Below are 16,208 nucleotides of genomic sequence, written 5' to 3' on the forward strand. Positions count from 1 at the left end.
CCACTAGGCCCCTAGACTCTCTCAGGGCCGTTCCTAGACTTTTTGCTGCCTGAGGCAAACTTGTGAAGATGCGCTCCCCCTTCCCCACCACCCCTTCCTGATTTGGAATGATCGCACAGCATCCGACAATTTACTCTGCTTCATTTAATGTTCTCACATGACATGCTGCAGCACAACACAATAGCACTCTGGCTAGCTGTGAGTCTGTGACAAATAAGCTCCTCCCCCTCAGCCACTCTATTCCTCCTCAGGAAGGTACACACAGTACAAAAATGCTGCCCCTGAAACCTCTGCGTCTGATGCAAATGTTTCACCTTGCTTCATGAGAGAACCGGCCCTGGACTCTCTCCAGGCCCTCGGCTACTTTCAACAATTGCCTTGTGGATGATTTGGCTCTGGCCCCTGGGCTTGTGTATTCCTATCCCCCCGGAGGGATAGAAGGCAAATTGTAATAATTCGAGGCCAGGTTTTCTGGACTCGCTTTCTTCAGCTTTGGATAAATATCATAAATGAAGTCCATGGATCTTATTGCTGTTGGGATCAGAGTATTTCTGCTTCCAGGGAAGAGCAGAAGTGGTTCCTGGAGAAGCACCCGGAGAAGCTGATCTCTGTGCTGGGGAAGTTGTACATCTTTTCCTTCACATGGGCTTTCGGAGGTGTCCTGACCCGGGAGGACGAGCATGGAGGAGACTCCCTCATCGGCTTCAAGGGCAGAGATGAGGCCTTGGTGAACGTCACCTACAACTTCAGCAATCTGGTGCACGATCTGTTCGAGGGAGAGCAGGCCCGAGGTAAGAAGCTACTCTTTATTCAGGTTCTGTAACGTCCGAAGAATTAATTTGCCGTTCCAGAGGCCTGGCCACTTGCTGAACTGGAATGTTCTGTGTTTCAAGCAAAGCCGCTAATGAAGAGAAAGGTAACACCATTTAAGGTAAACCTGAAGCAAGGAAACTTGCTTCAGGTTTGATACTTATCTGGGGAGAGGGAAGACTCTGGATCACATAGAGCCTCCCCGATCCTCTCTCTGTCCTGTCTTCCACCGCTGGGCCCTGTTTGTAATTGGTGCCCGAGTGTGTTTTCGGGCCTCCTCGGGCAGAATGAAGTACTCGATTCTCTGAGAACTTCCAAGGATGAGTGTCTCCATACTACGCACAGCAAGTCCACGTTCTGGCATGTGCTATATGGAGCCACTCGTCTTTGGAGGTACTCAAGAACCCGATCAGTTCCGAAGCCTACCCAAGAAGGGCTGAAGATGTATTCGACCTGCAGTGTCAAATAAGTTTACCAGCGGGACAACGGTGGAACAAAGACATGGTGAGAGGACCAGGAAACCTCTATGAGATTCAAAGCCTTCCCTCTTTATAGATGAGAATGTAATGTTTTTTTTAATTTCAATTTAGGTTTACTTAAAGAGAAACCGTGACCAAGAATTGAACTTTATCCCAATCAGTAGCGGATACCCCCTTTCCCATGAGAAATCTTTTCCTTTTCACAAACTGACCATCAGGGGGCTCTGTATGGCTGATATTGTGGTGAAACCCCTCCCAAAGTGTGACCGTGGTTCTGACCGTTTCCTGTCTGTGAACCTCATTGCATTGTGGGAAATAACAGCTGTTTACAGCTGGGTCCAACTGCCAAAAAAGCAAGCAGCATCTCCTTCCACTGACATCACCTGCCAGCAGTAAAAATGTCACCATGTTGTAAATGTCAGAATGTAATTCAGGGAGAGGAAAGATTTTTACAATGGGAAAACACTTACTAAATCATTAATACATAATTATCGTAAAAATGAAGTACTTTTTTATTACATTATTTTCACTGGAGTTCCTCTTTAAGAGGTTCCTAGTTTTCCTATAAAAAATATTTTTGAGCATGTGAAATTCTGGTCACATGCTTGCTAGGTGCATCCTCCTCTCTGGACAGTTTTGGTACAAGAGATGATGTATTCAGACTTAGAGCACAACTGTAGTAAGCAGTATATGGAGAGCTGCCATATTTATTTCCTTTTAAACAATACCAGTTGCCTGGCAGCCCTGTTGATCGCTTTGGCTGCAGTAGTGTCTGAATCACACCAGAAACAAGCATGCAGCTAATCTTGTCAGATCTGACAATAATGTCAGAAACACCTGATCTGCTGCATGCTTGTTCAGGGTCTACGGCTAAAAGTATTAGAGGCAGAAGATCAGTAGGATAGCCAGGAAAATGGTATTGCTTAAAAGGAAATAAATATGGCAGCCTCCATCTCGCTTCAGTTGTCCTTAAAAAGGACTTTGAGCTTCAGGTAAAATGTAAAAAAAAAATGCAAAACCTATTGTACTTGTTTTCTACAAAAACTGCTGGAAAATGATATTAGCTTTATTTATTATTAGCTTTATTTGTAAAAGCCTAGCCTATTATGCAGTGCTGTACAATAAAGTGGGAAACAGTGCAATATCAAACAATGGTACAGAGACAGGTTACATAATAGTACAACCCAACAACCATGAGGACAAGGCACTCCACGAGCTTCAAACTTGTGTTTGTTTATTCAGAGCTTAGACACATACATGTTACGGGTCACCTGACGGTTCCTCAAGTGTACCACCCACAACACCAACTTCCTCTTTTAAAGGACCACCCACAGGAAGTCACACCCAAGTGAACTATTACATCATCAAAGGATAATAATCTATATACAATTTAATGATTCCTATACAGGGCACTACTATACCGTCTACCCTGTAATGATTAGTGGAGGGGTCATCAAATTTCCCACAGCAATTGTACACACACCGAATTATTCTTTCCTAGGAAAAAAATCACAAAAAACATTTGTAACTTACATGCTCATTAAGGCCCCTTGGGCTCACACAATCCAATCTCCTTATCCACTCCACTTCTCTACGGAGCAGTACCTTTTCTCTGTCCCCCCTCTGCGTAGAGGGGGGACAGAATCTAACACCATCCATCTTAACTGGGAGGCCGAATGTCCAGCCTGAACAAAATGTTGGCCTACAGGGACATTCTGCTTCTCAATCCACTTCTCCAAATGTTTGCGGACATCAGCAATACTTCGCTTGTGCTCTTGAATGCGCACTTTCACGTTTCGGGTTGTTTCCCCCACGTATACCAATCCGCAAGGACATTTTAATGCATAAACCGCAAACGTTGTGTCACAATTGTAACTCCCTTTTACAGGTACTCTCTGTCCAGAGTGGGGATGAGACAGATATTCACCCCGTATGATGCCAGAACATCAATTACAGGAATAACATGGATGGGTACAATAAAGTGGGAAACAGTGCAATATCAAACAATGGTACAGAGACAGGTTACATAATAGTACACAATGGGTCAGTAAGGTAGCATAAGTACAATGTATGGATGGAGCAGAGAAGGGAGAGTATTTGAGTCTGAGCGGTGATGGAGTAGCACGGGTAGTAAACACAATGGAAAAGGGCCTTGACAAACAGGCTTACAATCTAAGAGGAGGGAAATAAGAATGCACTAGGTGAAAGGTGAAAATGTCATGACAATTCAGAGGAGGGGTCTAGGATGAGGAAGATGGATAGGCCAGGATGAACACCTTGAGGGTTTGCTTGATCGAGTTGAATGGGGGGGGGGGAAGCAAGTTCCAGAGAATGGGGGCTGCTCTGGGGAAGTCCTGGAGTCTTGCATGTGAGCGTAGGATGGAAATCCAAAGAGTGTTAGAGGAGCGGAGAGAGCAATAATGGGAATACTTCTGTGTGAGATTTGAGATGTACAACAGGGAAGTTTGGTGAATGGACTTTATTTCTGCAGAGGACAGAGATCCATAGAAGGCATTTGCAGAGTGAAGCAGCTGATGATGAGCATTGGGAGGAGTTGATGAGCCTAGCAGCTGTATTCATGAAAGATTTCCAGGTCGGAGCCTGGTCTCAGGAAGTCTGGAAAGGAGGGTGTGGCAGTAATCAAGATGGGCGATGCCAAGAGAGTGAGCCAGGAGCTTGGTGGTGTTGGTAGCCATGAACAGACAAATTGTAGAGATGTTTCGTTGGTGGAAGTGGGCTGATGTGATCTGGAGATGTTCTGGATGTGTGAGGTAAAGAGTGCAGAGTGCCGGGTGACACACAAGCACTGGGCTTGGCAGATAGAGGACAAATTGAAGTACCATTTATATTGACATGGACGTCTGGGGCGTTTGAATGACTGTGGGAGGGAGATCATAAGTGTGAAGGGGTGTGAGGATAGATTTGGGTGTTAACAGCGTGAAGTTGATAATTGAAGCCAAATGAGGAGATGAGTTTGCCACGGGAGGTTATGTAGAGGGAGACAAGTAAAGGACCTGAAGACTGAGCCCTGGGGGACACCTACCATTCATTTATTTAAGTATTTATATAGCGTCGACATATTACGCAGCGCTGTACAGAGTATATTGTCTTGTCACTAACTGTCCCTCAGAGGGGCTCACAATCTAATCCCTACCATTAAAGAAAGTCTGGAAGGGGCAATCAGAAAAAAAGAGGAGAACCAGGAGAGGGCAGAGTCATGGATACCAAAAGGAGGCGTGGGAAGCCAAGGAGAGGTTGAGGAGGATATATTTGTAGTTCAACATGGCTAATATAAGCTCATTGGTGGCTTCAGTGAGTGCTGTTTCAGTGAACAGTGCTCCTGATACACATCTCTAGCACTGATATCTGGGAATATGAGCCCAGCTCTGCCGGTACACATCTGTAGCACTGACATCTGGCAATGAGCTCTCTGTTGTTTTTCTAGGTGTTCAGATGCCGCTGGGGGAGAGTTCTGTCTTCAGTTACTTTGTGGATCTGCAGACCGGGAACTTTGTGCTTTGGGACAATTTAGTTCCTTCCACTGAATCTTTAATCCAGAAAGGTAAATATAGTATCCTGCCTGTAAGCCTGTACTGTATGTCCTACTGTGTTCAGTGGTCATCTTGGAGGTGAGTTTGGGGCTTTATCAAGGGAAGGGCAGGGGCGTAGCAATAGGGGTTGCAGAGGTAGCGACCGCATCGGGGCCCTTGGGCCAGAGGGGCCCCGAAGGGCCCTTCCTCAACTACAGTATTAGCTCTCTATTGGTCCTGTGCTCATAATAATTACTTCTATAGATGCTTTGAATAGTGGTAATCATTAACAAGCTGTTCCCTATCCCCTTCTTGCACCTCTGACACTGTAGTTGCCATTGGCAGATTTTGGTGTGCCGTATCAATTGTTATGTATAGAGTGCTTGGGGGGCCCCATTGTAAAACTTGCATGGGGGCCCACAGCTCCTTAGCTACGCCACTGGGGAAGGGGTCATGCTCTGCTTCACAATGTCACAGTACATGTTGTCATTCATGGTTCCCTCAAGGACCTGTAGCTCCCCAGTGCCGGCAGCACTCATGCAGCCCAAAGCTTTGACACTCCCACCACCATGCTTCACTGTAGGCAAGACTTGTCTTTGTATTTCTCACCTGTTTGCCGACACACGTGTTTGAAACCATCTGAACCAAATTAGTTTATGTCGGCCTCATCAGACCACAGGACGTTTGCAGTAACCCATGCCCTTAGTCTGCTTTCTTGAGCATCATCTTTAGAAGAGGCTTCCTTCTGAGATGATAGCCATGCAGTCCAATTTAAAGAGAAACTGTAATAAAGAAAAGTGCCCCGGTGTTGTACTTACCTCGGGAGGGAAAAGCCTTTGGATTTTAATGAGACTGCCCCCTTCCTCCTGTGCAGCATCAATCTAGTGCTGGCAGCCCCTGGACAGTTGCAGATGGCAATATTTACCTCCAGTGCAGGCCCAGTACCAGCTTCCCACTCGGGCTCCAGCGGAAATACTCAAGTCTGATCGGGTTCGCTCTATTGCACTATGCAGTATGGGCTAATGGGGTAGGTTCACAACGCTGCGGTAATAATGCCATGCATGGCAGTGTTACCCTTATTTCAAGCAGCAAGTATCGCGAGTTACGCAATTGGCGCGACTCGCAGTTTTCTAGTCGCACAACCGTTGCTACGAGTTACTAACGACTGTTACGCTTAGTAACGTGTGTTACTGCGCTACTCAAGTACTGCGGATCATGCTAATAGTGTAGACAAACAAAAATGACAGCGCTCACAGGTTGCAACTGGCTTATAAGCCATCGGGAGTGTACAGACCCCCAGGGGCTAAATACATGCCTTGAATCCAAATCAGATGCAAAATTATGCAAATTAAGTGCAAATTTATGTGCTAGTCCCTAATCTAAAATTTGAATGCAGATTGGATGCAGGCTACCACAAGTATACTTAGACTTAAAATGCTAATAGTGGAACTCGCTGTACTTAAAGCGGTTTAAAACACTGACATAATATTCAATAAAAACATGTTTACCTACTTTTTATATGCCATACAGTTATCATTTTTGCATTTGTGCATAAGTATTATTATTCATTTAGAAGTTATAGGTTTCCAAAAGTACAGTTTTTTGCTTTGTGAACTGACTTTGCATTTTATTAACAACTGGTTTCTATTCGTTGCTGTTTTGCAGGCAGACATGCTTTCAGTGTCTCTCTGTCTCCAGCAGCTCCTGCACAGTCAGAGAATGTGTCACATTCCTCACTTGGTACATTTAAGTAAACACAAGATAACATTATCTAAAGTTCGGATGCGTCTGCAATTCACTGCACTCAACTTTCAAGCTCTGTGTGTAACCCTTCGAATGCTGGTCTAGTAAAAAAAAAAATGCTGGTTGCATATAATATGCTGTAAATAATGTTTTAGAGCAAAGATGAAATGCAGGGTTATATTCCACTTTAACTTGCTGTCAGTTATGGAGAGGTAAATCATGAGTTGTCAGTTTTTAGAAATAAGTTGTGAGTTAATAAGTAAGATGAGATCTTTTAACAGAAAACCTCTGTGAATCCACCCCATTGAGAGTTATCACACCCCCTGCTGCGTTATAGGCCGGCACTCTCAATATGATTTACAGGAACCACTATTATTCTTGAAACTATCATGTAAATAATTTGCTTTTCCAGTTATCACCTGCCTCAATCAGAGAGGTGAGTTAGGCCAGCGCTTAGAATGTCTGGAGCTTATAACTTTTACAAAGGACAAAAAAAGGCAAAAACATTTTTAAAAGGAATGAATTACCAACATAACTCCTATTCACTGCCTGATCGATTGATACTTCATGGATCTAACAATCTACAGCTATAAACAAGGAAGCTGTAGCAAAAGGAAGGGATCCGCACATGTCCTAAAATGATCCTTTATTATGGACGTATCCAAAACACCAATCACGCATCAGTAGCTAACATGTTTCAGACCTACTGGTCCTTAATCATAGCTAAAATGCCATTTTTATTTTAGCTATGATTAAGGACCAGTAGGTCTGAAACATGTTAGCTACTGATGGATCAATAAAGGATCATTTTAGGACATGTGCGGATCCCTTCCTTTTGCTACAGTTTCCTTGGATTTGCCTTCCTGGTTCCAGCACTGTCCCTGTTCGAGTGAGCGGTGTTCTGGTGCTCTTTTTTTTTTCTCTATTGACTTTTGGCTTGATCACACCAGCTCCTGGAAGTGTCTTTCCTACGGCATTTTCATTTATACACCGCACGCATCCTTGTTTTTATGGCGCAGAGGGAACAGCGAGCTCTGAGGAGCAACACTGGGGCGCATGACAGCGCTAGCCATGTCCATAAGTCGAAGTTGGACTCATACTTCAGAACCCCCAAACCCTCACAGGCTTCCAAAAACAAGCAAGAGATTACTGCTATCACCCATTTGAAAACTGTGTCATCCATACCTGATGTCCCGCTGTGTAACGCAACACCATCACACAGAGAATGCCTTTCTGAGTCGGTCCATAACTTGGGAGATGCTGGCGCTGCTGTTCCTGGTGCTTCACGGTCTCTTGGGGCTGGTTTTGCCGGGGGTGAGGTGTGCCTGCAGCCCTTCGGAAGTTCTGATGTCGCTCCGCATATTGCTGCCTTGGAGCGGGCTGGAATCCGTATCCGGGGCCTCACAGAACAGGGTAGACGTCACTCGCTTGGTCCGGGAGCATTGCCGTTGGATGCAGCCCTGGTGATGTCATCATTAGGCGCCAGGCCAAAGCAACCGATGGAGGCTCTGAGCGGTGGTCTGGCTGTGGAGGATGGGTGCTTACATTCTCGCCCACATTGCAAACGCCTGATGGAGGGCCTTTTGAGGGAGTGGGACCAGGAGAAGACAGGAGACCAGCAGGTATTGACTTTACTTACGAATGTTAATGGTAATTGCTCCTTTCCATCTGCCTGTGCTGATGTCACCAGCCAACATGTTGCGAGTATGCCTGCTGGTGACTCTGTCTGCACTAATGTCTCCAGTCAACCTGTTGCTGATGTGTCTGCCAATGTCGCTGCATGCGGCGACGTTTCCAGTTTATCTGTTGCTAATGTATCTGCCAATATTGACGTCTCCAGTCAATCTGTTGCTGGGGCGCCTATGGATGCTTCTGGACATGTATCACTAGCAAGACGCTCGCAAGTCCAGTCACTTGCCTCCCAGGTCACTTGTAATGAGACTTTACATGGGAATGAGGGGTCCACGAAGCCAGACTCCGCCTGGCAATGGCCCACTAGTGAGGAGATCATGGATCGTATACAGATGGCCACTATTTCTACCCATATACCCCAATTGATCCCTGACACTGCCCAGCCGCAAAAAGAGGAGTCTGTGATGGCAGACAGACACCTTATCGGCTTGGGGGATCTGGCCTATGATCCCAACAGATGTCAGAAATTTGCTGCTGTCTTCTCAAGGAATCCTTATGTGGGGGAGGTGGAGCCTGAGATTGGTCTGAGAACCTCTTTCACACAATTGGAGTCTCTTGTGGAGAAGGAAACTAAAGTGTGGTGGGATCTAACCACACTGAAGCAGTATGTTGCTGAGAAAATCATACCCAGGGGACTCCGTATTAGAAAAGTGCCAACCACAGTCTATTCTGAACAATTTATTGTGGAATGGAATGTCATTCTAACGGACTGTTCTTTGGCTCTGATGAGACTTATCATCTCTTATGAGGAAGAAAAACTCATTGATCTTAATGTTAAAATTACAGATTTGAAAACAAATATTTTGAGATTTAGAGTTTTTGATCAATTTGATGTTTTAAACAAAAGAATGCAGGATAACATCACTAAATTAGAATCGATTATTACTGAAACCAAAAGATCTAAATATCTAAGAGATGTGGAAGATTATAAGTCCAATGTTGTATACGAGTGGGGCAGATGGGAGTCTATGGCAAGGTCCCCTAAGTCACCAAGACCCATTTTACGTAGACCTTATAGACAACAGAACAGACGAGTGAGTTTTAGTTCACCAGAGGTTTCTGAGTTCTCAGACACCCCTGACATAGTTGGGGATAGTCAATCCACGCAGGCTGCTGCCATTTCTGGCCTTTCAAAAAACACGCCAGGCCAGGCTACATACTACAAGAGACAGAGGAAGGGTCGCAGGAAGGGCAGGAGAGGAGGAGAAGGAAGACCAGACGGGCGGGTTTAAAACATAGAATTCACAGATCCACAGCGGTGGGGAATGGGGTGTGTAGTGTAGTTAATCTTTCTCGTCATGTGCTTTCTGAAGTGGAGAAACGGGTTCTAGGTAGGGGCCTTTCATTCGCACCGACCAATCACATGAATGTATTTGACACGATTGTGGATGTAAATAGGTTCGTGCGAAGTCTTCTATTACGTAAGCATTTTTCTGACCACAATATGGATAGAGCTGGTGACCAGAAGACTGTGATGGGCATTACTGATATTGGGGATTTTGAGGAAACCAGCGCTAGATGGGCTTTGGATCATCTGGCGTCTGAAAGTACCGGAATAATCTCCCTTGATGATGTTAAGCCAATCCAGACTCGCAACCCAGATTTCTATCCCTTAACTAGTAGAACCCACCACGTTGAGACGTTCCAGGAACTGGTGGAGAGGGATCTAGTTGAATTGGAGAGTAGTCGGAAAATGGGTGATTCTAATCTGTCGCGTCGGGAGCGACAGGCCCTCTTTGAGCTTAAGAGTAACTCTAACATTGTCATACGTAGCGCTGATAAGGGGGGGGCTGTTGTCGTTCTCGACAACGACAGTTATAGAACTGAAGCATTGAGACAACTGGGTGATCCTGTTGTATATCAGAAACTAAGAGGGGATCCCAGTTTGTCCTTTCAGAAGGAGCTCATGCATCTATTATCCTTTGGCCACAGTCTAGGTGTTTTGGACCAGAAAATGGTGGACTATTTGGGTGTGGCCCATCCGATCACCCCAATTTTTCACCATCTCCCTAAGATCCACAAACCGGGCGTTCCCCCAGAGGGCAGGCCCATTGTGGCTGGCATTGGGTCCCTGAGGGAGCGCCTGAGTGAGTGGGTAGACTCCCTGCTTCAGCCTTTGGTGAGACGTCTCCCGGGTTTTATCAGGGATACCAAGCATCTCCTCTCAAGTATGGGGGGCTTTGCCTGGAAGGAGCATTACACGTGGATCACCATTGACGTTAAGGCCCTCTATTCTTCCATACCCCATGGCCCCGCTGTGGAGGCCATTAGATACCATCTTACTAAATATTCTGCCTACCCTGAAGATCTTCGGACTTTCATCTGTCTGGCCGTCGAGTACCTCCTGGCCCGCAACTATTTTATGTTCGATGGTGGCTTCTACCTCCAGAGGTGTGGCGCTTCCATGGGGGCTAAATTCTCTCCGTCCCTAGCCAACCTCTATATGGGGTGGTGGGAGGAGCGCTGCATCTTTGGAGGCGGGAGCCCCCTTTTGGGGAGTGTTGCGTGGTACGGGAGGTACATCGACGACCTTCTCCTTGTTTGGAGAGGGTTACCTACAGACATTCCTGCATTTTTGAGTTATCTTAATGCTAATACTTTCAACTTACAGTTCACGTCCAATTGGCATGCCACTTTTATTGATTATCTGGATGTCACTCTGGTGGGTGACCCAATTAGAGGGAAAGTACATACTAAAACGTATCGGAAACCCTGTAGTGGGAATACCACCCTTCGAGCCACGAGCTGCCATCCGGGGCATACTATTCGCGGGGTCCCCGTAGGGGAGTTTATTAGAGCCCGACGTAACTGCTCGGAGGCTACATGGCTCGGAGAGGAGTTTGATAAAGTTGAAATGAGGCTGCGAGAGAGGGGATATCCGGATTGGATGATTAGGAGGGGCAAATTGCGGGCCAACTCCAGGGATAGAGAACAACTCCTGAAGGGTATTAATAGGGGTAACAGTACAAATTCCAAACCTACATTTGTGACAACCTTTAGCACTGAGTATAATAGGATCGTTTCGATCCTGAGGAAATACCTCCCAATTTTGGAGGGTGATGAGGATTTACGCTGTGTATTACAACAGGGGGTTCGTTTTGCCAGTAGGCGTGCCCCTACCCTGGCCCAGTCACTATCCCCAAGTCTCTATAATTCCGGGTCGAGAATTCCCACTTGGCTTAACACCATAGGCTCTTATCGCTGTGGTGTTAGGACCTGTCATTACTGTCATGTACATACCCGGACTCGGGAGGCTACTTCTGCCTCCAACGGTCGCAGGTTTCCTATAAAACAGTTTATCAATTGTGGCACCCGTAGTGTTATTTATTTGGTTACCTGTAGTGAGTGCGCCCTGCAATATGTAGGGTGCACCACCAGGCCTTTACGTGCCAGAATTGGTGAACATTATTGCGGTCCTGGATGGTTAAGCTCGAATGTCTCGAATGTGGCGAAACATTTTCGCCAAGTCCATCATGGCGATATGTCTTCTTTCTCTTTTCATGGTCTGGAAAGGGTGTCTCAGAATGTGAGGGGTGGCGATATATCCAAACAGCTAAAAAGTCGTGAGGCTTTATGGATCTTTAGGCTAGGCACAAGACTCCCTCAAGGTCTGAACTCTCGATGGGACCTAGCTCTAATCACATAGTGCTGCTATAGGGCCGCTTTTTCTCCCTCCCTATTTTTAATTTTTATATATTTAGTTGATTTTACCATTTTATTGCTACGCTTGGAGTGAGGTTGTTACTATTTGATTTCCTTGATTTGAGCAATGTTTGGTCTCAATTAAGATGTTCTATATGTCAAAATTCCACACCTACTCTCTTGTTAAATATCCCCTCCCATCTGTGAGGTTGGAGGGCGTATCCCCGGTTTGGGGCCGCCCCCCTCACAGGGGGTGGGTATATATGGTTTTTCTGTGCCATTTTTATTTTAGCTATGATTAAGGACCAGTAGGTCTGAAACATGTTAGCTACTGATGCGTGATTGGTGTTTTGGATACGTCCATAATAAAGGATCATTTTAGGACATGTGCGGATCCCTTCCTTTTGCTACAGTTTCCTTGGATTTGCCTTCCTGGTTCCAGCACTGTCCCTGTTCGAGTGAGCGGTGTTCTGGTGCTCTTTTTTTTTCTCTATAAACAAGGAAGGGCAAAGGACTTGCACTCTATATCATAATCCGAATCCAAACATTTGTATAGCGCTTTTCTCCTCACAAACTCAAAGCGCTCAAGAGCTGCAGCCACTAAGGACACGCATCAAGAGGCCACCCTGCAGTGTTAGATAGTCTTGCCTTAAACTCCTTACTGAATAGGTACTGACCCTAGCCACCAAAGGTGGTGCCCTTAACCAGTACACTATCCAGCTACTGCCATATCAGGCTGTGCTACGGAGCAGTGCTGCAGTTATAACATTGGTTTGGATTGAGTGCGGAGTGCCTAATCTGCAAGATAGATTTTAGACTTCTCTTCTGTCTACTGCAGTCAGAAAGTCTCTGTCGCCCCCTAGAGGACCTGAGAGGAGATTCCACTTGCAAAAAGACTTCTCTACGTTTCTCACTCCCAATGAAACTTGCCTGTTCAGGAAAGGTTAAACAGGAGGGGGTTAGCTCTGAAACATAATAAAACAACAGATTTTTTATTTTATTTCTGTAGGTATAACATTTATCGTTTCTTTTAACAGTGTTTTAAAGTAGCCTTAGTATAGGAGAAACATGGAGGCTGCCATTGCTTACCACCTCTATTAAAGGGAATCTAAAAAGAGAGAGATATGGAGGCCTGGCAGTCCTGCTTAGCCCTATCTCTAATACCCTGAGCCATAGATCGCCGCCCAGGTGTTTCTGATTGAAGTTTGACTAGATTAACCCCATGCTTGTTTCAGGTGTGTGATTCAGACACTTCTGCAGCCACAATGAAAAGCTGGATGGCCAAGCAACTAGTATTGTTTAAAAGGAAATAAAGATGGCAGCCCCATCTCACTCTCACCTAAAGTATCCCTTTAAAATTCCGAGAGAGATTTGTAGTGCAAATAACCATCTAGAAAACAAAAGAATGCACAAAAAACAGGGAGAAGCAAGAACCAATAAAGAGTTCTTTGTACGGGCAATATGGCCACAGCGGTCTAATATGAGCAGTGGGCTTTGACTTGAGCGTATGCTTATATGTATTGCAGAATGTTTGCACCTTGTCAGCACTACACTGATTTGTTTGTTCCCCTGATGAAGCCCTTATTGTTATTGAGTGAAACATGTTGGGTTAGTGTTTAGAAACTTGTATAGAAACGCTCCCCTGCACATCTGTCTAGAACGTTCCCCTGCAGATCTTGAACAGATCACTTTCCTGCATGTATTGAATAGAACGCCCCTGCAGATCTTGAATAGAACACTCCCCTGCAGATCTTGAATAGAACACTCCTCTGCAGATCTTGAATAGAACACTCCCCTGCAGATCTTGAATAGAACACTCCCTTGCAGATCTTGAATAGAACACTCCCTTGCAGATCTTGAATAGAACACTCCCCTGCAGATCTTGAATAGAACACTCCCCTGCAAATCTTGAATAGAACACGCCCCTGCAGATTTTGAATAGAACACTCCCCTGCAGATTTTGAATAGAACACTCCCCTGCAGATTTTGAATAGAACACTCCCCTGAAGATTTTGAATAGAACACTCCCCTGCAGATTTTGAATAGAACACTCCCCTGCAGATTTTAAATAGAACACTCCCCTGCAGATTTTGAATAGAACACTCCCCTGCAGATTTTGAATAGAACACTCCCCTGCAGATTTTGAATAGAACACTCCCCTGCAGATTTTGAATAGAACACTCCCCTGCAGATTTTGAATAGAACACTCCCCTGCAGATTTTGAATAGAACACTCCACTGCAAATCTTGAATAGAACATTCCCCTGCAAATCTTGAATAGAACATTCCCCTGCAAATCTTGAATAGAAAGTTCCCCTGCAGATCTTGAATAGAACATTCCCCTGCAGATCTTGAATAGAAAGTTCCCCTGCAGATCTTGAATAGAACATTCCCCTGCAGATCTTGAATAGAAAGTTCCCCTGCAGATCTTGAATAGAACATTCCCCTGCAGATCTTGAATAGAAAGTTCCCCTGCAGATCTTGAATAGAAAGTTCCCCTGCAGATCTTGAATAGAAAGTTCCCCTGCAGATCTTGAATAGAAAGTTCCCCTGCAGATCTTAAAAATAGAATGCTCCTTTGCAGATCTTGAACAGAATACTTCCCTGCAGATCTTAAATAAAAACTCCCCTGCAGATCTTGAATAGAACGCTCCCCTTCACATTTTGTATACTGCCCTCCCCTGCAGATCTTGAACAGAACACTCCCCTGCAGATTTTGTTTCATTCTAAAGTGTCTGTTCATATAATGCAAAATAGGTAACTGGAACTCAACACCTGAGCTGTGCATTTGCGGTGCAATGCCCCGCCTCCGCTGAATCTCACCGCAACGCACAATATTACAAACATATGACTCTGCGGCGGAGTGCGCTTACAGGTCCATATGCATAGCGACGTCTCAACCCCCCGCACTCTCCTCGCCGCCCCTCGCCCAATGACGTACTCCGTGCTGGACAAGAGGTACGTCACTGGAATTCCCGGGTTTCCCCGTTGTATTCCTGTCGTTTCGCCCATGTGCGCCACCAACATTTTTAAAATGTATGTGTCGCCCATTGACTTACATAATTTCCACCGCCACTGTGTCGCCTGATGTCGCGCTGTTGAATTTGCGGCGGCTCGGTGGTGGATCGGGAACTTCAGATGCAACGCTTTAATTGTTCTAGGCCCCATGGCCTTGCGTTCCTGTTGCCTTACCCTGCGGTAAACACAGTAACGCAACACTGGTTTTCAATGCAAGTGTAAAAGGGCCTTAAAGCGGAGCAGTTCTTTTCAGTGTAGGAAGATTTGGGGGTACTTTTTTCGTTAGCCGGGCGCATCCACTAGGTGGCGTTAATTACTATTCCCCCTCCAGGCCGCCATGGATAGTAGGGAAAGATGTAACTCTGGTGGAGTTTTATCTCCACCTAGTGGATGCGACCGGCTAACGGAAAAGTACTGATTTGGGTGCAGCCTGCGCCACCATAGACTGTAATAGGAAAGTGACTTCAGCGCCGCCAGAAGACGGAGCTGAAGTTGCTTTTAAAACACAATAATTCGGCCTTCAGCAATAGCTGGAAGCCAAATTATATCATTCCCCACTATCCATGGCGGCCTGGAGGGGGAATAGTAGCGGACTTGTGCAGGAGCAGCATCAGCCATATACCGGCTGTGTCCTGCGCCCAAGTCTACCGGCGCCGAATTCAAATGTATCCCTTAAAGAAAAAAAACGACATATTCCCTTTATAAACAGAGCACCCCCTCCTGCATTGTGGATCTTCCTTCATTGTTGATTTGTTTTTCTGTTTTATTGTTGCATCTGCTGCTGCTGTTTTTTTTTTTTTTTTTATCACAAAGCAGTTGCTGATTTCACATTCTGCATGTGGTTATTGTTTTGTGACTCTGCCCATTTATCTTCCCCTCACATTATAATTGTGTTCCCTCTGCCGCTGTATCTGGCCTTCTCTCTGCCTACATAGTAGATGAACCATCCGATACCCGACGGTACGAGAAATATTTATAGCGTGGAGTGAAACTGAGTTGGACGGAGCCCCCATCGCCTCTCCCCGCTCCCGTTTATGAAGTTTTCCTTGCGAGCGATTTTGCTCTTTTGTTTTCCTGCGTCTTTGTGCTGTAATTTTTCACTTTGTTAAAGGCCATATGCTCGGGGACAAATCTGACGGCAGACAGGCCGCATTAATCACCGGATGAATGGCTCTGAGTTCTCGGCATTCTCTGCCTTTCCCGTTCTGAGAGCTGCGCTTTGCTGCAGCTGAGTTTAATTGTGGAATTTGGACTGGTTAACCCCTATCTTGTGGGTCGCCCGTCATGGGGGAGAA

General features: G+C 45.6%; 1 protein-coding gene across 4 annotated transcripts in view; it reads left to right on the forward strand.

Moving 5' to 3' along the window:
- DNAH14 (dynein axonemal heavy chain 14) overlaps positions 1 to 16,208 on the forward strand; it is a 237,921-nt gene that overhangs the window by 136,445 nt on the left and 85,268 nt on the right. For all 4 annotated transcript variants that reach the window (XM_068232854.1, XM_068232855.1, XM_068232856.1 and 1 more), the window contains 2 exons: positions 562 to 791; positions 4,735 to 4,851. In XM_068232854.1, the coding sequence (XP_068088955.1) occupies positions 562 to 791; positions 4,735 to 4,851 (347 nt within the window). The remainder of the gene's footprint in view (positions 1 to 561; positions 792 to 4,734; positions 4,852 to 16,208) is intronic.

This window comes from Hyperolius riggenbachi, chromosome 4 (genome assembly GCF_040937935.1).
Source record: "Hyperolius riggenbachi isolate aHypRig1 chromosome 4, aHypRig1.pri, whole genome shotgun sequence".
Taxonomy (NCBI): domain Eukaryota; kingdom Metazoa; phylum Chordata; class Amphibia; order Anura; family Hyperoliidae; genus Hyperolius; species Hyperolius riggenbachi.